Consider the following 23,108-nt stretch of genomic DNA (forward strand, 5'->3'; position numbering starts at 1 on the left):
ATCTCGAAAAAAAAAAAAAAAAGATACTGTGTTTAGTGTGAAAAGCAGACACCAATAGTGTGAATTATGACCCTTTTTAATTAAAAAATTTTAAACAGCTTTATTGAGGTATAATGGAGCTACAGTAAACTGCACATATTTGAAGTATACAATTTGATACGTTTTGACATGTGTATTCCCCCATGAAATCATCACCACAATCAAGATAGTGAACATATTCATCACTCCTAAAAGCTTCCTGTTACCCTGTGTGATCTCTCCCTTCCCTTCTCTCCCCTCCCCTTCTCCCCAAACCAATTATCTGTTTTCTGAGCAGTATGATTTTTGTAAAAAGAAAAAAAATGTGTATAGACGGAGAGTAGATAGATGCTTAAAACAGTGTAGAGGACAATGATGGGAAATTTTGAAATTTTTTTTTGTTTATGTGTTTGTGAAATTGTATGACAAATACAAATTGCTTTTGTAATAACAATAAGTTATTAAAATTATTAAAATCTGCCACAGACAACCCACAAATTGAATATACTGCATAGGTGTTTGATAAATGCCTGTTGGATACTTGCTAGAGGCATGGAGTTGGCTGCAAGTGCTTTTCAGCTGTGGTGGTGATAAATATATTCATGATGGCTGAGGGGTACTGGCTGGAGGGGTGACTGCTCTAGTGATGATGGCTTTAGGTGTGCTGATGGCTGTAGGAGTGATGGCTGTAGGGCTGATGGCTGCACGGATGTGATGGTGGTTGTACGAGAAATGACTGTAGGGACGATGGTTATAGGGGTGAGAGGGTCACGGGTGTGGTTGGCTGTAATGTCCAGAAGGGTGACAGCTGTAAGGATGATGGCTGGAAGGGTGATAGCAGCAATGGTGATGACTGTAGAGGTGATGGCTGAAGGATGTCAACTGTAGAGGTGATTACCGTAGTGACAATGGCTATAGGTGTGCTGATGGCAGCGGAGATGGCTGCAGACCTGATGGCTGTAGGGGTGATGGCTGTATGGTGATGGCTGTTGATAGGAGTGATGGTAGCAGTGGTGATAGTCACAGGGGTGATGGTAGTGGTAGTGATGGCAGTGACGACCTTGAAGATGTGAGTTGACCGGGAGCATTGATCCAACAGGCAGCCAGATGGTCCAACTTCTGGTTTCTGGATTCTGGTCAGTCAGATAAAGGGCTTGGGTACGCCATATAATGTCGAGCTGATTGTCCATCTCTAGGAAGATGGAGCAGGACTGATGATGATCGACATGAGACAACAAGGTAGGGACTTTCTCTGACTGTTCAACCCAAGAGCCGTCCGCATCAGAATCTCTGGAGACCGAAGCTTGGACTTCCTTCCTCCCTAGGGGCCGGCAGGGGCTGCGATTGCTGTAAGAGTAGGTCACGTGGCAGGGCTTCCTGTATGCTGCTGCCGCCGGGTGTCCATGGCCCGCACTCCCAAGCTGCCACTGCAGCAGTCAGAGTGGCAGCTGAAGGCTCGGTTCATGCAGTGCCCCCGGGCAGTTCTGGCGAGGCTAAGGAAGAGGCCTCTGCATCTTGACACCTAGGAAAGCAGGGACAGAGTCTCCCAGGGTGGAGGACCATGTTGCGCCGCAAGCCCTCCAATGCCAGTGAGAAGGAGCCCACTCAGAAGAAAAAGGTGAGGAGCATTTTGGGAACTCACATCTTCCTTTCCTCTGCTTGCTCGACCCATCCCTTCCAAGACTCTTGGAAGTGGGAAGAGCCAAAGGCCATATGTTGAGTCTGTAGGTGAGGGCCACTCACCTAGAAGGCAACGGGACAGGGACCCAAAGGTTACAAGAGTAACAGAAGTACAGAAGAGATGTTTAAAATTCTGGAGCAACAGAGTTACAGAATAGATCCTTAGAAGTCTAGAGTCATGCAATTCAACCCTAGAAGAATGGGAAAAAAGATCTAAAATTAGGGGCCAGAATCTTAGACTAGAATTTGAGAATAACAAAATACAATGCTTAAGCTGAACCCTAAGCCTGTACTTAATTATCTCTCCTCTACGCTGGTCCTGCCAGCACTTCTGCCCTGGCCACGGCCTCTCAGGAGCCATCTCACTCAAAGGGCCCCGCTGGGCCGCCCAGCTTGGAGCCATGATGCTCACAGGACCGCCACCCCCTCCTCTGCTTTGGCCATGGCCCAGACCCTGCCCACTTGGCTCAGCTCTGTGGTAGCTCCCAGGCCCCACCCAAGATGGAGCCAACCTGGAGAAGGGGGCCTGAGGCCATTCCAGTCTTGGGGGAAAAGGTGACCGGAAGTGCAGTGGGATGAAGGGGGCATACAGGTTCTTCCTGGGTGGGGAATGAGAAATGAAGTTGAGGTGGTGAGTAGGAGTGAAGGCTGAGGAAGGAGGATTTTAAAGGCCAGGAGGAAAAACAGCTGTCATGGATAGCTGAGGTGTTCATCCTCCTGGGGCAGAGACTGGACTGGAAGATTCCTTGAAGGCTCTGCCAGATCTAGGATTTTGTGGTTGAATTTGAGGATTTCCAGATTTCTTTGGTTGGGTTTGAGAATTTCTAGACCTAATTCTTTAATTCGATTGAAGGATTCTCCCAGACAATCAGCAAGTATATCCTACACATCCAGTGGGATGCTAGGACAGTCCCAAAGCAGGCCTGAACTAGGTCCTAGAGGCCCAGGCTATCCCCCGCCAGTTTTCCCTGGAACTCAGCCCAGGTGCCCTATGGTGGATCCCCCTTGTCAGGGGAGCAGCTCAGAGATGGAGGCCAAGGCAGCTGAAAGACTGAGACTCGGGGCACTGGGGTGTGCATCCTGCCCCAGCTCTCAGGTCCTGGGGTGGCTACCACTTCCAGCTGTATTCTCCCCACCCCAGCTGCTTCTCTAAGGTTGCAGTGGTGGTGGGCGGGGGAGGGGGGAGGTTCATGAATCTTCACACGGGCTCTGTCATCCCCGTCCAAACCCTGCATGGCGCTAGGCCCAACAGGCCTGCCATTGGCTGCCACTCATAAGAGAGCAGGGCCACTTCCCCTTGCTCTCTGGCTGGTGGGGGTGGGAAACAGAGATTGCTCTATAGACACTGCTAGGCCTCAAACCACAGGGGCGCTGAGCTGGAGGAAAGTGTGAGAAAGAGCTGACGCTTTGACACTGGGACCCTGTGCCACATCAGGCGGACGTACCTAGGGGCACACAGAAGCCAGAAGTCCCCTTTTTCTTTCCCAGCTTCAATTACCCAGATTCTGTGTTCGGCAGGCAAGTGGGCCCCTGGGATTTTCCCAGGTCTCTCTCAGGAGAAGGGGTCCTTTTGGGGAGAGTAGTCCAGGCAAACCCCACCCCAACCCCTGCCAGAGCCGGTGCCAGCCTCCAGAGCTGGGATGAGCTTGCCTCCACACACTCTGCTAGCCCCAGACTGTGGAAATGTCCCCCAAAAGCCAAACTTCCAGAAGGTACAGAGCATCTTCCCCAGGCCCAGAGGCAGTGGGCTGGCTGAATCACTGCTAGTCCCTTCCTCTCAGAGGCTGAGATGACGTGGTGGAGAGGAAAGCACAAAGGCAAGAGAGGCCTCTTTCTCCTGCCCCTGCTTCTCCTCTTGGGCCTGCCAATGGAGAATGTGCCAGACAAGGGGCAAGAAAGCTGAGCTGGAATCCTACCACGCTCTAGCTGTAGGACCTTGGACAGCTCATTGACTTTCTTTGGGCCTCAGTTTCCTCGCCTCTGAAAAGGGGGATAACTCGTAATCTGCCCCCCTCAAGAGGTTGTACAGATCACCCAAAAGAATAGATGTGCGAGTACCCTGTCACAAGTGTGCACGTGCACACCACACAAGGGGGTGCCTGCTGTAGGCATGGGTGGGGATAGGGAGACACTGCGAAGAAGAATGAGCCATGCCCCCAGTGCTGGCACAGAGAACACAAGACTTAATAGTACTAAGAGCCACCCCAGAGTCAGGGCTCATGGGATGCCAGGCACGGTGCTGTGCATCTCTTACCTTGTTCACTCCCCACGACAACCTGGTGAGGTAGGGGCAGATATTGTCATTATCCCTATTTGACACTTGAGGCTCACAGAGGTGAAGCAACTTGCTGAAGGTCACACAGCTGGGAAGCTGCCGAGCAGGGATCCAAGCCAAGATTTGTCTGACTCCAGAGTCTTGACTCCTTCTCTCTCCACTCTCTTGTCCCCTTGTTGATCTCAAAGGCTCTAGAAGAGTCTGACGAGCATAAAAGATTCAACCCATCAGCAGGAGAGCTCCGTGGGGCAGACCCAGATAGCTGTGGAATGAGTGACCTTCCAGCCAGCAGAGCAGAGGAGGGTGTGGGCCCTCTAGAATGGTAGGGCTAGGACATGGTGCCTCCCATGGATCATGAAGGATTGGAGAGGCCCCAGGGTTGGGAGACAGACCTCTTAGCTGCCCTTTGGAGACTTTGACTTCCTTCAAGTTCTTGTTCTGCGAGCCCTTTGATCTGATTTCACCCAAAGGCCAGTGATGGGGTATAGGAAGTGGAGAGGGATTTTTCCTGGACTTGGTTCCCCTAAGGATGCTCCTGCTCTACCACATCCCCACTTTCTCCATGGCTCCCTTCCTACAGCACACCTCTAGTATGACCCCCACACCCCGCCAGCATGCACTTTGTATTTTCAGTGGCTCCTCACTGCCCACAGGATACATGCCCTTGGCCTGGCTGGCAAGAGCCTTCCATAGCCTTTTCTACTCCCCCACCCACCATCCCATCACCATGCTCTCAACGTCTCTAACTTTCATTCTTGTTCAAACCCTTCCGAGCTCCACCTGGAGAAATCCTGCCTCCCCTGCATGTCCCAGCTCAAATGTACCTCCTCCACGAAGCCCCGCCAGAGCCCTTCCCCCTCTGCACTCCCACCTGCTTTCCTAGGAGCTCTGTTCAAAAACCACCTGCATGCCATCACCACTACACTCAATCCACTGCTAACTTCTACACTGGTGGGGCGGGGCAACAGCATGAGCTCTGAGGTAGCACGAGCACAGCAACATACTTGGGCTTCCAGAGTCATAGACCTGGGTTTGGATGCTTGCTCTTCCTAAGACCAGCTGCGCCACCCTGCTTAGGGCACTTCATTTCGCATCTTGGTCTCCTCTGCTTCGAGGTGCGAATATGATGCGGGGCTGCGACGATGCTGGAGTGAGCTGGCACACATGAAGTGCTTGGCAGGATGCTGGGCATGCGGGAGGAGTTTAGCCCCTCATTGCTGGATTCTCACACACACAGAGGTGGGGCCTAGAGCTCACAGGGTGCTCAGTATATGCCTGGTACCCTGAAGGAGCAGAGGGGGTAGCTCAGGAGACCACTGGGGAAAGCCAAGTTTGCTCAGGAAGTAAGGGAAGAGGATGCTGGCTGGGGCAGTGTGGACCTCTGAGAGATTGATCAGGGCATGGTTTCTGCATGGATGCTGCCTTTTAAGCTGGAATTGAAAAATCTTTCTATAGAAGTAGAATATCCATATAGAGAAGTGGATAAATCATAATTGCGCCACCGAATGAGTTTCTATAATGTGAACAACCCCATGTAGACAGCACTTAGATCAAGAAACAACACTCTCAGAAGTCTAGAAGCTTCCCTCATGGCCCTGCCAGTTACTACACGCCCCCTTTCACCCAGGGCAACCGCTATCCTGACTTCCAACAGCACAGGTGAGCTCTGCCAGGCTTTGAACTTACAGGGGGAACCATATCATGTATATATACTCTTTGGTGGCCGGCCCCTTTACTCAACCATATGTTTGTGACACTCATCCATACTGTTGGGAACAGTTGTACTGTCTCATTCCTGGGTACTATTCTTTTGTGTGACTCCGCCACAATTAATTTATCCATTCTACAGATGATGGGCATTTGCGGGTTTTCCACTTAAATTGGAAGGGGGAGAAACTACAGCTGACAGAGAGAAAGGCAGAGTATTCCAGGTGGGGAAATGCCCAGGGTAAGAGGCTGGAGGTGGGTTGTAGGAAAGAGTAAGCATAAACCTACATTCCACAAGGGACTGCCGTGTCAGACAATGTTCCAAGCACTGTATGCGTACTCGCTCATTTCATCCTCACAACAGCCAGATGAGGTCGGTGCTTTTGTCTTCATTCCACTAATGAGGAAACAGAAACCTAGAGAAGTTAAGAAACATACCCAGTTTACACAATCAGTGGCAGAACCAAGATGGGAACACTTGCCCTGATGTGAAGTGGGCTTCAGAGAGGTTCGATAACTTGCTGGAGGTCACAAATCCAGAGCTGAACTTCTGAGAAAGCTTCCTTCATGCCCCTGCCAGTAACTACATGCCCCCTTTCTCCCACAGTAACCACTATCCTGACTTACAATAGCATAGGTGAGTTCTGCCAGGCTTTGAACTATAATTATACAGGGGGAACCATATGGTGTATATATACTCTTTGGTGGCCCTACATTTCAAATGTAATATATTCAAATGTAATATACAATTGTAATATATATTTCAAATGTAATATTGTTGAGTATACTCAACAATATATATTTCAATATATATTTCAAATGTAATATACAATACATATATACTCAACAATATATATTTCAATATATATTTCAAATGTAATATACAATACAATACATACTCAACAATATATATTTCAATATATATTTCAAATGTAATATACAATACGATACATATATACTCAACAATATATTTAGTATATTTCAAATGTAATATACAATACAATACATATATACTCAACAATATATTTAGTATATTTCAAATGTAATATACAATACAATACATATATACTCAACAATATATATTTCAATATATATTTCAAATGTAATAACAATACAATACATATATACTCAACAATATATATTTCAAATGTAATATACAATACATATATACTCAACAATATATTTAGTATATTTCAAATGTAATATACAATACAATACATATATACTCAACAATATATATTTCAATATATATTTCAAATGTAATATACAATACAATACATATATACTCAACAATATATATTTCAAATGTAATATACAATACAATACATATATACTCAACAATATATTTAGTATATTTCAAATGTAATATACAATACAATACATATATACTCAACAATATATATTTCAATATATATTTCAAATGTAATATACAATACAATACATATATACTCAACAATATATTTCGTATATTTCAAATGTAATATACATTTGAAATGTAGCTCTTTCCAAGAGGCCCACACATTCCCCTGAGCCATGAAGTGAAAAGGGGGCCAACAGTGTATGGTACCACCTCCCCCGTCCGGCATGACTCCCAGGAAGTCCTCACTCCAAAGGGAAGCCAGGAGAAAAGCCAGCCAGGCTCAAGAATTTCAACTCAACCCTGAGTGGGGGTCACCTCTCTCTGAAAGGCAGTCAAGATATTTGGGGCTGTCCCTGAGGTTGGAGGTAGGCTTGGCAAAATGCCACCCTGGCGGGCCCTGAAACTTGATCACCCAAAGAACATGTGTTTGTCCTTTCCATCTCCCTGGGCTGAGAGTAGCCAACTGGGCCCAAGACCAAGCACCATCTCTGTAGTTCTTTGTGATTATCTCCTCCCACTTTGGGCTAAAACTGAGACAGAGGGACCCTCGCACAAGGGTTTGGGAGCCAAAGGCCTTTCCTCCCAGCCCCCAGACTGAAGTTAATGACAGGAAAAGGCCTTGGGAAAGACCTGCAATTAGAGGGCACGCAGGCGGTGAATTTACTCTTCCCCAACAAAGCCGACTTCCGGCCCCATGCCTGCCCTCCTGCTTGCTTTCCAGCCTCACCAGTCCCTAGGGTTTCAGGGGCGACTCTTAGCCTCCTGGTCTGCAGATCAGGCTGAGGGCTGGTGGAGAGAAGGCCACAATAGGCCCCATCAGCCTATAAATAGCAGCCCAGCCTGCCCTCCTTGGGCCCAGGCCAGCCCGATGCCCACCCTCTCTCCGTTCCCTCTTTTCCATGCAATAAGAGGAGGAAGTTATCCAGGCAGCTGCATCCTAGCCATACAAGAGGAGGAAATAAATGGAAGGTGGAGGAGAGAAGGGGAAAGAAAGGGAGAAAAAGAGGAAAGAATAGTGGGAGGGGACAACCAAGAAAGGAAGATGGAGGAGATGCAGGTGAACCAGAGTGGTCACCCCGTGGTCATGCCTCCCCCCCTACACCCACCTATGGCCCCCTTTTCAGCTCCCCAGGGCAACACAGAGGAGGCTTTCTGACAGAGGCTGCAGGCACCCCACCCATCAGGCCCCAAATGTGCTAGCGTCTGCTTGGCCTGACCGCTGACCTAGTTTCTCATTAACTACCTTGCTGTGACTTTTAGGAATGTGTGACCCCTGACCCCCAATTGCTGACTTGGCTTTGGTCAAGACCCATCAAGAGTACTAAACTGCTACACTGCAGTCCCCAGGAGTTGGGGCCAATTATTTGTGTGTGTGTTGGTGGGGGACAGGTGATATTGCCCCTGCCCTGGGAGTTTGTCACTGGACACACACAATCCCTTTAGTAGGAAAGAGGATGTGAAAACTTCAATGTTGTGTGGGTTTGGGGCTTCAGTTCCTCAAGCCCTTATCTCGGATGTCTGCAGTCTATCCTACTCTATCTGTCTGGCCATCTGTGAACCCTGGTTCCTGTGTGTATCTTCTGGTCTCGACTGTTTATCTTGATACACGCTCAGCCTTAACTTCTTGTGTCCGGGGCCTGTCCTCCTTACCTGCCTTGCCCTGGTTTCTGGCTGCTACCTGGCATGTGCATGCATATATATTTAAGAAAGCTCACTAGGCTGGGCGCGGTGGCTCACGCCTGTAATCCCAGCACTTTGGGAGGCTGAGGCAGGCGGATCACGAGGTCAGGAGATCAAGGCCATCCTGGCTAACATGGTGAAACCCCGTCTCTACTGAAAATACAAAAAATTAGCCGGGCCTGGTGGCGGGCACCTGTAGTCCCAGCTACTCGGGAGGCTGAGGCAGAAGAATGGCATAAACCTGGGAGGCAGAGCTTGCAGTGAGCAGAGATCTTGCCACTGCACTCCAGCCTGGGTGACAGAGTGAGACTCCATATCAAAAAAAAAAAAAAAAAAAAAAAAGGCAAGCTCAGCCAGGCGTGGTGGCTCACACCTGTAATCCCAGCACTTTGGGAGGCCAAGGTGGGCAGATCACCTGAGGTCAGGAGTTAGAGACCAGCCTGACCAACAGGGTGAAACCCCGTCTCCACTAAAAATACAAAAAAAAAAATAATAAAATAAAGCTCATATCCTGAAAAACATCTCATCAACACAGACCACAAACAATAATAGGTCATGCCTAAAAGTCCAAACACTGGCAAACGTCACGATTGCCAGCTCATCACATTAGTGGCTAAGATTAAAGGCTGAGAAGAAAGAGAAAATGGTGTCTTTCTTCTACCAAATTAGCCCCAATCACGTATGTCCTAAATCTGTGGGCCCCTTCTGTGAGTAAGCCTCTACTGTGCTTTTCCAGAAAGTGTCATGCCAGGTCTTGCTGGCTTCTAGTCAGATTGTCTTGCTCTTCTTGGGACACAAATTCATCAGGCTGGAGACCCCAGTGTGTTTGTTCCTATCACTGTGACTGGGGACCTGGCTCAGAGTACACCCAGGACATGGAGGCCAGAGCCACGGGTTTTCGGAGGGATTTGCTCAGTTACACACTGGGCGATGTGCTCGTGGATGCTGAGGTATGTCTCTAGTAGTAGATACACGTTTACTCTGACTCATGTAGTCTTTCACCCCAGTATTCTGGGGACCAAACTTGAGGAACTGGTGGAATTTCAGGCTAAGTCTGAGGCCCGATTGAGGTGTGAAGCTCTTGAGGTCAGGAACTTGGTCTGTGGCCAGGGCTAAGGTGAAGAATGGGATGAAACCAGGTAGCCCCAAGAACATTGAGGTGCTTCACCCATTAGCCTGGGGCTCCCAGGGCAATGTGGTTCTGCCAGCTCTGGGCTGTGGGTATTGTGTGGTGGGGGGAGGTGAGTATGTGGGCCCTCGGGCAGCCATTTAGCCCACTGATTGCAACACCTACACTTTTTCCAGCTCTCCCTTCAGCGCTCCAGCAGCTTCAAGGATTTTGCCAAATCCAAACCCAGCTCCCCCGTGGTGAGCGAGAAGGAGTTTAATCTGGATGATAACGTGAGTTTCAGGGCATCCTTGGGGGATCTGGCTGCAGGCCCTGGGCAGGGGAGTGGGGGTGGGAGGGAGGAGGGTGAAGAGGAGACAGAATTGTTGGGGCAAAGCCCCCTTTAACACAGAGGGTCCACCTCTCCCCACACCAAGCACTCCCCTGCATTCCTTTCAATTCACATTAAATAGCAAACTATTTATAAATTTATAAGGCTAAGGACATGGCTGGGGCTAAGAGGGGAGGAGATGGGGGCCTCTCAGTTCCACCCCCTCCAGCTTCTGCTATGACCCCAAGGCCTCTTTTGCCTCAAGTCCCGGACCCAGGCAGGACCACCAGGGTCCCTGGATCGCCTCTTTTGTTGTCACAGATTCCAGAAGATGACTCAGGTGTCCCCACCCCAGAGGATGCTGGGAAGAGTGGCAAAAAGCTGGGGAAGAAGTGGAGGGCAGTGATTTCCCGAACCATGAACAGGAAGATGGGCAAGATGATGGTTAAGGCTCTGTCAGAAGAGATGGTGAGGCCTGGGGATACAGGGGAGGCGGTGTCCAGGGGGCCTGGGGACCACTCTGGCAGAATGTGAGCATGACCACCTCAATAGCCACTACTCAGGCCCAAAGGCCCTATTTGATGCAAGAAGAAAGGTCACATGGGAGGGGAAACTCACTTGCAGCCACGGACAGGCAGCCAGGCAGTCTTGATGGGGCAGGAGGCTGGCAGGGGAAGGGGTGGAGTTTGAGAAGGGATGAAAGTCTGGGCAACTGGGCTGGACACGGTGGCTCATGCCTATAATCCCAGCACTTTGGGAGGCTGGGGCCGATCACTTGAGGTCAGGAGTTTGAGACCAGCCTGGCCAACATGGCAAAACCCCATCTCTACTAAAAATACAAAAATTAGCCAGGCGTGGTGGCACATGCCTGTAATTCCAGCTACTTGGAGACTGAGGCAGGAGAATCACTTTAACTCAGGAGACAGAGGTTACAGTGTGCCAAGATCGTGCCACTGCACTCCAGCCTGGGCAACAGAGCAAGACAAAGAAAGAAGAAAGAAAGAAAGAAAGAGAGAGAGAGAGAGAAAGAGAGGAGAGAGAGAGAGAGAGAGACAGAAAGAAAGAAAAGAAAGAAAGAGAAAGAAAGAAAGAGAAAGAAAGAAAGAAAGAAAGAAAGAAAGAAAGAAAGAAAGAAAGAAAGAAAGAGAGAAAGAAAGAAAAGAAAGAAAGAAAGAGAAAAAAAGAAAAGTGTGGGCAAGGGATGCTTCTTGAGGAGGTGGGCCTGGGACAGGGGCAGCTTGAAGAAAGATGAAATGGCCTGAGGCAATCCATCCAGCTCAAAGCTTTGCTTTGGAACTTCCCTGGGATTGGGAAGGCCTATTTTCTCTCATAGAATCCCTATAAGAGAAAACAGATTGGGCACAGTGGCTCACACCTGTAATCCCAGCACTTTGGGAGGCCAAGGCAGGTGGATCACCTGAGGTCAGGAGTTCGAGACCAGCCTGGCCAACATGGGAAAACCCCGTCTCTACTAAAAATACCAAAAAAAATTAGCCAGGCGTGGTGGCAGGTGCCTGTAATCCCAGATACTCGGGAGGCTAAGGCAGGAGAATTGCTTGAACCCGGGAGGCGGAGGTTTCAGTGAGCCAAGATCACGCCATTGCACTCTGGTCTGGGTGACAAGAGCAAAACTCCGTCTCAAAAAAAAAAGAAAAAAAAGAGAGAAAACAGAGAAGGCTGGCTTCAGCCCGGGGAAGAAAGTTAGCACAGACAGCTGTGGGGCAGGCATGACCCAAGAAGCTTAAATCACACAGTGGGTCTGGGTTGCCATGGCTCTAAAAGGAGCCACGGAGGCAGTGGTGTCCTGGAGTTGGCTCGTACTGGGCTTATACCAGCTTACGAGAGCAGTTGGTCAAACTGTCAAAAATTTTGCAAGCCAGTTGTTAAACACAACCATTATTAAAAATCAAATTAAAGAAACTTACAATTCAGTTAATTATATTTTTTTAAAAAGGTAAACTGGGCTTGGTGGTGTACGCCTATAATCCCAGCTACTCAGGAGGATGAGGCAAGATGATTGCTTGAGCCCAGTAAGAGTCCAGCCTGGGCAACATATGGAGACTCTGTCTCTAAATAAATAAATAAATAAACACCAAATTTTGTAAAAAAGAACAAAGGTAATACAGTAAATCTTCAAAACTCATCACTTCCTAATTCTTGTACTACCTTTTACTCTTATCAATGCTGCTGAGGTTACGTGCATCCATAGCATCTTCATGGTCGCAATAGCCTCGCCCTCATTTCAGACAACATGTCCAGTGATGTCAAAATGGTAACTTGACATTGGCCGTGGGGGGGAGTGTTTACAACACGGGAATTGGCAGCTCATCAGGGCCAGCTGTTAAACAGTTATCATCTCACTGAGATGTGGTGAAGTGGGGGGAGCTCTGGAGTCTGGCGTGGTTGTGGGTTCCCTTGGGACTTGAACCTGAATTCCCTTGGCCTGAGTTTACAAATGAGGAGTAAGTAACCCTTGGGCCTTACTCCTCATTTGTAAACTCAGGCCAACAATACCACTTACCTTCAAGTGTCACTGTAAGGATTCAGTGAAATGGCAGGCTGGCCTGGCACACAGAAGCACAGGCAAAAGTAGTTTCCTCTCCAGCGACATTGTCTGCCCAGTTGTGCGGTAACAATGGTTGAGTCCAGGTTGTGCCACTGTGGTCTTTTCTGTATGTACATCGGCACTTGAGGCTGACAAAAGCACATCCACATGGCGCCCCGGTTGAACCTGTTTCTGTGAGGTAACCAGGGCAAGGACTGTCACTCTCATTTTTACAAAAGGGGAAGAAACTAGGGCTCAGAGAGTGCCATTCAGCCTATAAGTGGTAGAGTTGGGGTTTGAGCCAGCCCCCAGCTCTTCACCAAGCCCAGGCCCATTTCTTCAGCTTCATGCACACCCCAGCAAGGCTCCTTAAAGCTTCCCGCCTACCCTCCCTGCAGGCAGACACTCTAGAGGAGGGCTCTGCCTCCCCGACATCTCCAGACTACAGCCTGGACAGCCCTGGCCCTGAGAAGATGGCGCTGGCCTTTTCTGAGCACGAGGAGCATGAACTTCCGGTGCTCAGCCGCCAGGCATCAACAGGTGAGTAGGGGATGCAGGGGATACCTGCCGAATCTGGAGGAAAGGACTGGGTTACAGCCGTGCTGGTGGCACGCTGTCTGGGAGCGGGGTAAGAGAAATGAATGCTTACTCTTTGCCTACTGGGAACATTCTCAGCCCTCTTCACATTAAATCTTCTCAACAACCTCATGGGGCCAGTACTGTTATCCTTGCTTTATTGATGTGGAAACGGGGTCTTAGGGAGGTTAAATGACTTGCCCAAGGTGACCCAGTCTTGAACTCAGATGTACCATAGAGGAACTTCCACTTGCTATCCCCAGGCCCTGGAGAGGCCCACGGGCAGAGGAAGAGTCTCAGTCACCCTCTTGGACCAGCCTGTCCCCACCCTTCCAAGGGGAGCTAGAGGCTACAGATCCCTGGGCCTCTGATGCCCCAGTTGAGGGTGGGCATATGAGGTCTCCAGCTGTGAAGAGTCAGCCTCTTGACCCTAGACCATAGTTGCTGGGCTCAGGGCATCACTTGGCATCTTCTAGAAGTCCACGGGGCAGGACAAGAGGTGCCAGCAGGGAACTCCTCCAGGCAGGGGCTTTGGGTTCTGTAGCCCCATTCAGCACTGCCTTTCTTGCCCCTCAGGTCCACTCCAAGTTTCTTGCTTTCTCTGGCTCCACAGACACTTCCCTGCCCCCGACTGAAAATCATTCAAAATGCCCACTACTCTGTACTTCCCAGGGAGAAGGAGCCCAACTGAGTTTCTATGTGACATTGTAACTAAACATTGAGTTATTAAGCAGGGGAAGTCAAATATGAATGCAGGGGGTAGCTTCCTGGGTGGAGGGAGCATTGGAGTGGGAATCAAGGAACATGGAGTCTAACGGACTGACTCAGTGCTGCCAATTATAAAATGAGAAGCCTTGAGCAGTTCACTTGGTCTGTGTGACCTCAGATTTCCTCATCTGTTCATTGGAGTGTTGGCCCAGTTGTTCTCTAGAGGCCCTCCTAATTTGCCCATTCTTTGGTCAGTGAGCCATTTCTCCTCCCGTTGCCAACTCTTTTCATGTCCAAGGGCCCAGAGGTGAAGCCGTGCTCCTGGTCGGTAGCCAAGGGGGTGGCTCACAATCCCTTCTGCAGTGTAAAGCTTGCCAGAGCCCAGCTGCCTTCCCAGTGTATACCCTTGGGATTTCTAGGCAGGTCCCCTGGAAGGCACCTGCTAGGCACTGTCTCAGCTGTCCTAGGACAAAGGTGAGTCTCCTCCTTGCCCCATCTCCTGCAGGCAGTGAGCTCTGCAGCCCCAGCCCAGGTTCTGGCAGCTTCGGGGAGGAACCACCTGCGCCCCAGTACACAGGGCCTTTCTGTGGCCGGGCACGAGTCCACACCGACTTCACTCCCAGCCCCTATGACCATGACTCGCTGAAACTGCAGGTAAGATCAGCATCCGGGCTTCTCTGGAGCCTGGCAGGCTGCGCCCAAAAAGGAAGCTGGACTGAACCAGGCTATGACAGTGTCAGTGGAGGCCAAGGCCCCCCATCTCCTCTCTCCCTTGCTCCCTTCTCCTCTTCTCTCCCCCAACAGAAAGGAGATGTGATCCAGATCATTGAAAAGCCACCTGTGGGCACGTGGCTGGGCCTACTCAATGGCAAGGTGGGCTCTTTCAAATTCATCTATGTGGATGTGCTGCCCGAGGAGGCCGTGGGGCATGCCCGCCCCAGCCGCCGACAGAGCAAGGGCAAGAGGCCCAAGCCTAAGACCCTGCATGAGCTGCTGGAGCGCATCGGCCTGGAGGTTTGAGCTTGGACCTCACTAGTATCTAGTATCAGGGAGGCACAACTGCCCCAGGGATGGGGACCAGGAAATGACAGCTATGCGTAGTTGGGGAGGACCTAGGCAGGGGTGGCTGGTAAGCAGCTGTGCCGGTGGCCTGCCTCTGCCTACAGGAGCACACGTCCACCCTCCTGCTCAATGGCTACCAGACACTGGAGGACTTCAAAGAGCTGCGAGAAACACACCTCAATGAGCTGAACATCATGGACCCACAGCACCGGGCCAAGCTGCTCACGGCCGCCGAGCTGCTGCTGGACTATGACAGTGAGTGGCTTTAGGAGCGGCCTGGTGAGGGTGTGTACCCACCGGCATTCCAGGGAGGGGAGGCTTGCCCTGGCCTTGCCTTCTGTCCACACTCTGCCCTAGGACTGCTCTGCAGTGGAAAGGTACTTTCCACTTGAATTAGAATTTCAGGGAAAGTATATGGGAGAAAGGAGTTGTAGGGATGATTGGGCCCAACCCCCTTTGGATCAAAGGGGACCCTTAAGGCCAAAGAAGGCAAAGGCTTACTTAAGTCCTCAAAGCTGAGTAATAACAGAGCCAGGTTTCAAGCCCACTGCCTGGCTCCAGCTTAGTGCTAAAGAAGTGTGAGCTCCTGGACTACAGAGCTGGCCTGGAAACAACTCCTACCAGCTTCTAAGCTGGAAGCATTGAGGAGAGGGGCAGGGGGGTGGCAGGTGCCCAGAGGGAGAGACTGCCTATGGTGTATTTCCCAAGGTCCCTACCTCCACCCCCATATACTGTCTCCCTCTCTCGTCCCTGGCAGCTGGCAGTGAGGAGGCTGAAGAGGGCGCCGAGAGCAGCCAGGAGCCAGTGGCACACACAGTGTCGGAACCCAAGGTGGACATCCCGCGCGACTCAGGCTGCTTTGAGGGCTCGGAGAGCGGGCGCGATGAGGCAGAGCTGGCAGGCACTGAGGAGCAGCTGCAAGGCCTCTCCCTGGCCGGGGCACCTTGAGGTGGCGGTGGCAATAGGCCAAGGCTGGGACCCAGCTGCAAAGGCTGTAGGAGTGGGCCCAGCCTCCCGTGGTGGCCCAGGCCCTGAGGACTGGCACTGAGCCTGGCCCTGCTTCCCCAGGGACACTTAGGGCCGCAGAGGCCAGGCCAGGGCCCTACAGGTTCCAGGCTCAGCTGGAGTGGTTGGGGAGTCGCCCAAGGGCACATCCCACCTGCCTGAGCCCCGCCCTCCACCAGCGACTGACAGTGCAGCCCCTCCTGGCACCAACTGCTCCCCCGCCATGGCCACGGCCACAGCAAGTGGGGCACTGGGAGACCCTGCCCATGTCCCTCACCAACAAGGCCTCCAAATCCTCCTCATCCCCACACCACCTACCCCTGTCGCACTGCTCCTGAAAAGCGGGCCAAGTCAATGTTTCAGGTCAGTCTAAAAACCCTAGGGAAGCTGGCCATTTAAAAGAACCCAAACTGACCATGGGTAAATCCAGTTCCCCTAAATAAGGCCTGAAGAAATCCACAGGTACCATTCCCACTTTCCTTCTCCTTAGCTTTCTTAGAGGTTTGGCCACTAAATCTTATGAGACTTGAACCAAGTGGCTTCCTCTTTCTAGGCTTAGGACTGGTTGGGGTTAGAATGGGTGATCACTGAAGGCCTTGCCTGCTCTGACATTCTGTGACATTAAATGTCTATTCTCCTGTTACCTGTGGCCTGGGACACCAGTGGGGTTTATCGAGGGGACCAAAGGGGCCTCAGGCTTTCAGATGAAATGGCTCCTCCTACTCACCCACTTTATTCCTCCCCATGTAATTCAGGACAAGCTGCAACTTCCCCCAGCTTAACACAATGCCCACACCTCATACGATATGTGCCCTCCCGTTCCATCCCTGGCCCCCTCAAACGAGACTTCTCACAAGGCTGATTGCAGATGCTCAAACCTGGCTTCCAAGGACAGAATTGCCTCTCGGAAGCCAGCTGCGGATCTGAGTCCAGAGTTGGCCACTTGTGTGAGTCCTCACAAGCAAAGAGAGCACTAAACTTGACATTGGGAGTCCACCACTCCAACTTTGCTTTCTGAAGGTTTTGGTGCACATTGAGCCCCAGAAGGAAAGGAGAGTATCTGTGAGTGGGGGCCTCCCTTGACCCCAGTACCAAGTCTATGCCCTGAATCCCCAGAGTAGCCCTTCCCTGGTGCCCAACTGGCCTGGGGACAAACAGCGTCCACTACATCTAGGACTGCCGGCTAAGTGGACACACTTCTTGACCTCCTACCAGGAACTTTGGTAAAAGCTAGCTTTGGGGAAGGGGTTGGGTGTAAATATGAGAGGGTGGAGGGAGACCAGCTGGTAGCAATAAACATGGGTAGAACTAAATTACCGTCTCCAGTTATCTTTTCTATGGAGAGAGTGTTGTGGGGAGGGGCAGACCGGTCTCCTTCAAAGCTGGCCTCAGCAAAGTGTCCCTCACTGTCCTTTCAGGTCCATCTTTCCCTTCCCTTAAATGTTCAGTGCCCTTGACTCTGCTGACCTAAAGCTCCAGTCTGAAGCCCTAGCTGGCTCTGCCCTTCCCTCTAACCAGCCCTCCTCAGAACAAGGCTCAAGCTCCCATGACCACAGGCTTTGCTGGGGTCCAAGAGTTGTAGGGGGGAATGGCTATTTCCCTCATCCAATAACTGTTCATTTTAACAGGACCCTTAAAGACCTTCACCCGTGTGAAGAAAGGTCTGCACTGAGGAGCTGTCCAGGATCTAAGAGGGGGAGATTTGGGGTCAGCATGGCCTTTCCTCTGAAGTCACCTTTTCCTGGCCCCCACCCTGTACCCACTAAAGCAGTGCCATCTCCTGGGAGGTAGGATGGAGATGAAGACCCCTAGCTTCCTTTCTGTTTCTGCCAGAATTAACTGCATTGGGCATTGGGAAGGGGGTTACTGGAGAGAGAGCTGCCACCAGAGTGAGGACAAGGCCACTTGACTTCCAGGCCTTATTCTCAGCTGCGTTCATCCCACTGCCCTCAGTGACTGGGGGTGCCAGGAAACTGCAAGCATGATCCTCACCAAAGATACAAGAGCCCTAACAGCCTCAAAGCCCCAAGGGTACTGAATAATTGCAGTCATTTAAGGAGCACCTCCACTTGTGCCAGGCACTGAGCACTTTACATATAGCATCTCCTGTAATCCTCACAGTGTCCCCCTGAGGTGGGTGCCCTCATCATCCCAGTTTACAGAGGAGGAAACTGAGAGTTGGGGAGGTTGAAGAAGTTGACTAGAAAGTAACAGAGCAGGAGTCTGCCTGACTGCAGAGCCCATGTTCTTAACTCCTGTGCTACAATGCTTCTCCAAAGGCCTCATCCAACAAGCATTCAAAAGTCCTGGGCACTTTGGAGGGCAAGCTGACTCTCTGACCCAGCCATTTCTCTTCTAGAATTTAATCAGCCACATAAGTGCAGAAACAGCCACATAAGTGCACAAATACCTATGGACAAAGATATCTACAACAGCTCTGTCTGTAATAGTAAAAAATTGAAAACAACGCAAATGGGGAATTAAATGCTTTATGGTTTGTTCATATACCACGCAGCCATGACACATGATGTTGTAGAAAAATATTTAATAACATGAGGAAAATCTTTGTGCTTTTTTATTCTTTGATTCTATTTATTTTTCTAGAGACAGGGTTTCGCTCTGTTGCCCAGGCTGGAGTGCTGTGGCACAATCATGGCTCACTGCAGCCTCGAATTCCTGGGTCCAAGTGAACCTTCCACCTCAGCTTCCTGAGTTAGCTGGGACTAGAGGCATGCACCACCACATCCAGCTAATTTTTGTTTAGTTTTTGTAGAGATGAAGTGTGGTTATGTTGCCCAGTTGCCCAGGCTGGTCTCAAACTCCTGGGCTCAAGTGATCTTGCTACCTCAGCCTCCCAAAGTGCTGCGATTACAGGCATGAGCTACCACACCCAGCCTTCTTTAATTTCAAATTTGAAAATTACACAAATAATGTGTAAACATTTTAGTTGTAAAATAAATTTGTGTTATAGCAAGGGGAAAAGCAAATCCTAAAACATTAATAGGATGATTCCATTTTTATTTTAGAAAAGGAGAACATATACATAGAATAAAGACTATGAAGATCTGCACCAAATGACTACTACTGGTGATCTTGTGAGGCATGTGGGGTGGGACTAGGGGAGTGAGGAAGAAAAATGCTCACTTTCTACACTCTTCTTTTATTTGCACTTCAAAAGTATTATTTTTATATCTATGAAGAAAAGGAAACTGCATTTCAACTTTTGAAAAAAAAAAAAAACTAAAACAAATAAATAGGGCCCACGCCTCTGGCCTCCAATATGGGACAGTAGCAGCAAAATCATTATCCTGCTGCCTTTTGGCACACGGTTCTGGAAAGATGAGAGGTAAATAATGGCCAAAGTGCTTAAAATCCATGCATACCAGGGTGCACCTATCAGAGGAGATTCCTAAACCTTTTAAAACCCCTGTGTAATAGGTATTGCTCTAAGCTGGGGAAAGGAAAAGACCAGAAAGAGAGGAATGCCTGGGAACATGATGTTTGGAAATTCTCTCCTACCCTGGGGAGTCAGTTCAGGGGTGGGAGTGTGTCTCAGATATCAGGCCCAGTTTGGCATATAGGATGATTACAGGCTGGAGGTAGGTAGCTGTGCAAGGACCCCAAGGATCACAGGAGTTTGGGAGGGGCAGGTGAGGTGGGGCATCAAGGGAAAGTAGAACAGGCCAGGGCCGGAGGGGCAAGAAAGGCAGTGCTGAGCAGGGCCACAGGGCCCAAAGCTCCTCCTCCAGGCAGGGCTGCTGACACCTATTGTCCTGCCCCATGCACTTCTAGAAGATGCCAAGTGGTGCCCTGAATCCAGCAACCAAGGTCTAGGGTGCAAAGAGCTGATTATTCACAGCTGGAGACCTTACACGCCCACCCCAGCCTGGGACGTCAGCAGCCCAGAGAGCTGTAGCCTCTAGCTGACTCCCCTTGGAAGGGTGGGGACAGGCTGGTCTAAAAGGGTGATGAGGCAAGCTCTTCTTCTGGCCGTGGGCCTCTCCAGGGCCTGGGGAGAGCAAGCAGAAGCTTCTCTAGGGTAGTTGAGGCCTAGCACTTAGGAGCTCAGGCCTACCTGAGTTCAAGTCTTGGCTGTGTCACTTCCTAGCTGGGTCACCTTAGACAAGCCATTTAACCTCCTTGAGCCTCCGTTTCCACAACAATAATGTAGGAATACAAGCACTAGCCCCATGGGGCTGTTATGAAGATTTAATGTACTAGCATAAAGTCCTTTGCACAGTGTCCAGCACAAAATAAATGCTCAAGGAGTGATAGTGTGTCTGGCTGCCTCAATTTGCTCCATCCTGCTACCTCCATTTCACTCCTTTCAAGGCCCATCTGACCTTTGACTCCCAGTTAGTATAGTGAAGTGACCAAAAGCAAAAGGCCTTGGAGTTCAAATAAAGTGTTTTCAAACTCTTGCTACACCACTTACTAGTTATATGACATTGGGTAAAGTACATAGATATACATTTCTTTTCTGTGGAACAGGAATAATGATCTAATAATACCTACCTCTTGGGGGTCATGAGAGAAATCAATCAGATAACTCGTACAAAGTTCCTGGCACATAGTGACATTAAATGGCGGCTATTCGACTTTTTTGTAACCTCCAAGGTACTGAGCTCAAGACTGGGCACAAAGGCCATGTCGGTACATGCTTGTCTGAGGACTGACTGATGTTCAGACCTGTCATATCCCAGACACCACTGATGTCCAGGTCCCCAGGAGGTATTGGGATTCAGGGGTAGAGGGTGCCAGCTCTGGTACCCAGAGAGGATGGTGATGAAAGAAAACCCACTTGAGGAGCCTGGGGCAGCCCTGGTTCTGCCCAGTCCACAGCAAGTTGATCAGCCCTGGGCATTAAACTTACTTTAGGCAACTCTCTTGGACTTCTAGGGGCTGCTAGAAAGAAGAGAATAAAGACCAGATTTCAGAAGAAAGAGTTGAGTCTAGCCAGCTCCTCACCAGTTCAGAGTTAGAGCCACCTTCTGCATCTCCTTCCTATCAGGAGAAGCAGCTGGAGGCACCAGCACAGCCCAACTGAACCATGTCCTCTCTCACTTGCTTCCTCTGTATCTCACAACCTGACCTTAGACTACCCCAGCAGGTTCTGATCGGCCCCCCAAAGGCCTCTGCAAATTCCCTCTCCTAAACCCCAAACCCTATGGCACTGTGATCTGATACATGGCACTGAGGCCCCAGCCCCTATGAGTCAGTTTCTAATTTCCTACTCACAGAGCTCCCCGCCCACAGTTGGGACATGAGAGACCTAGGCATTAAAACAAAGGCTAAACGAGGTTTTTTACGGGAAAAATAGGCACTGATCACCATCGTCTCAACAAGGCCCAACAAGGCCCTTCCCCCCTCCCAAGTCAGGAAATTCAGGATGAGGTATGAGGTTTCCCACTGGGGAAAAGAAGTGGCTCTCCCACCTCTCCTTCACAATAGAGGCTACCATAGCTTCTCACACAACATTGGCCATATTACATACTATTCAGCCAACAACACAATCAAGTGGGAAGGAACTGCCTCCCCTCTAGACTCAGCCAAGACTCCTCCTCCAGGAAGGACCTAAATAAATGGAATTCTATAGCACTTGATATGTAGGCTTCACCTTTTCCTATAACTTCACAGTGACCAATATAGCATTTGTATACCATTGCCTCTGGGACCTGCCAGGGATAGCGTCAGAAAGAGCCCAGAGCAATGGCCCTCACAAAGGGACAGCCAACTTGACTGTGGGAACTTAGCAAGGCAATTTCCTGACTTTCTGTGCTAAAGAAACCACATCATCAGTTCAACCTAAATGCAGGGGTCTGGAGAGAGACTTAAGAGAGTTAAGTTTAAAACAAAAATCCAACAACCAGCCTCATATCAGCCTGACTATATATAGTCAGTCCTCTGTATGCCTAAATGGAGAGCTTATCAGTAATATTCATCTCAAATGGCAAATAATCCTAAAAATCATTGCTGTTTCTCAGCTTACGAGGGTTGGTACTGCAATTTCTCCTAAAGTTAGCCCTAGCATGCAGTCAATCTTCAATGAGTATTTATTGAATGTTAAATAAAAGAAAACTCCATTTCATTCAAGTGTCATTTGCAGTTATTCCAACTCTTTTATCTGTCTACACCTGCTTGACAGAGGACCAATCGGTTATGCCAGAAAGCTCTCTAGACTGGGAGCCAGTACATCTGGGTTCTGGTCTTGGCTCTAACAGTAACTCTCTATGTGACCCTAAGTTACAGTATTTAATTTGAGGGAGAAAGAGAGAGAGAGAGAGAGAGAGAGAGAAGCATAGACTACATGATCAATATGTTCCTTTAAGCTACGTCGTTAAACAGAATCTGTGTTTTATGACAAATAATCATCATGTCTCCTATTTGGGCAGAAAACCCCAACCCTTTTAACCAAGTTGGAACAGCTAAACAGCTGAAGATGGGCAGGGGCTGGCAGAAAAGGCAGTGAGAAGGCAGGAGGGGGAGCATGAAGAAAGTGAAGGGCTTGGAATGTCAGGGAGGTAATTCTACTCTAGATTCTAGAGTTGTAAAGCCACTTCTAAATCAAGGGCCCCTTCATTTCCTGGCCCATGGTGAAGTGTGAGCTCTAAGTTCTAATTTATTAATCAATCAGAAAACCCCTTAATGCCTGAAGAAAAATAGACAAAAGATTAGGACAGACAATTTACAGAAGAAATACAAATGGTAATAAGCATAAGGCAGAGGAGAGGTGCAGAAAGTGTTTAACTTCACTATTAATCAAATAAATATAAACTAAATAACACTGAGATATAAGTTTACAACTATCAAATTACCATAGGTTTAGGCCGGGCACGGTGGCTCACGCCTGTAATCCCAGCACTTTGGGAGGCCGAGGCGGGCAGATCACTTGAAGTCAGGAGTTGGAGACCAGCCTGGCTGACATGGCAAAACCCCATCTCCACTAAAAATATAAAAATTAGTCAGGTGTGGCGGCGCATACCTGTAGTCCCAGCTAATCAGCAGGCTGAGGCAGGAGAATCGCTTGAACCCGGGAGGCAGAGAATGCAGTGA

General features: G+C 49.5%; 1 protein-coding gene across 3 annotated transcripts; it reads left to right on the forward strand.

Moving 5' to 3' along the window:
* Positions 1 to 1,399: 1,399 nt before the first annotated feature.
* On the forward strand, positions 1,400 to 17,368 carry SASH3 (SAM and SH3 domain containing 3). Of its 3 annotated transcripts, XM_002832090.6 has the most exons (8): positions 1,400 to 1,636; positions 10,026 to 10,121; positions 10,481 to 10,627; positions 13,103 to 13,244; positions 14,494 to 14,642; positions 14,793 to 15,002; positions 15,155 to 15,305; positions 15,808 to 17,368. In XM_002832090.6, the coding sequence occupies exons 1-8, from the start codon at positions 1,580 to 1,582 to the stop codon at positions 15,996 to 15,998; spliced, it is 1,143 nt and encodes a 380-aa protein (XP_002832136.1). In that variant the 5' UTR covers positions 1,400 to 1,579; the 3' UTR covers positions 15,999 to 17,368. The 3 variants fall into 3 exon arrangements, with proteins under 3 accessions (XP_002832136.1, XP_054401026.1, XP_063577435.1); XM_054545051.2 differs by having other exon boundaries at positions 1,435 to 1,636; positions 14,494 to 15,002; XM_063721365.1 differs by lacking the exon at positions 10,481 to 10,627 and having other exon boundaries at positions 1,435 to 1,636.
* Positions 17,369 to 23,108: the final 5,740 nt, after the last annotated feature.

The sequence above is a fragment of the Pongo abelii genome, chromosome X (assembly GCF_028885655.2).
Source record: "Pongo abelii isolate AG06213 chromosome X, NHGRI_mPonAbe1-v2.0_pri, whole genome shotgun sequence".
Lineage (NCBI taxonomy): Eukaryota > Metazoa > Chordata > Mammalia > Primates > Hominidae > Pongo > Pongo abelii.

Coding starts and splice junctions, on each gene's coding strand:
- SASH3 (XM_054545051.2), top strand. CDS start 1,580: ATGTTGCGCCGCAAGCCCTCCAATGCCAGTGAGAAGGAGCCCACTCAG. Junction 1,637..10,025: donor AGCCCACTCAGAAGAAAAAG/GTGAGGAGCATT, acceptor CACTTTTTCCAG/CTCTCCCTTCAGCGCTCCAG. Junction 10,122..10,480: donor AGTTTAATCTGGATGATAAC/GTGAGTTTCAGG, acceptor TTGTTGTCACAG/ATTCCAGAAGATGACTCAGG.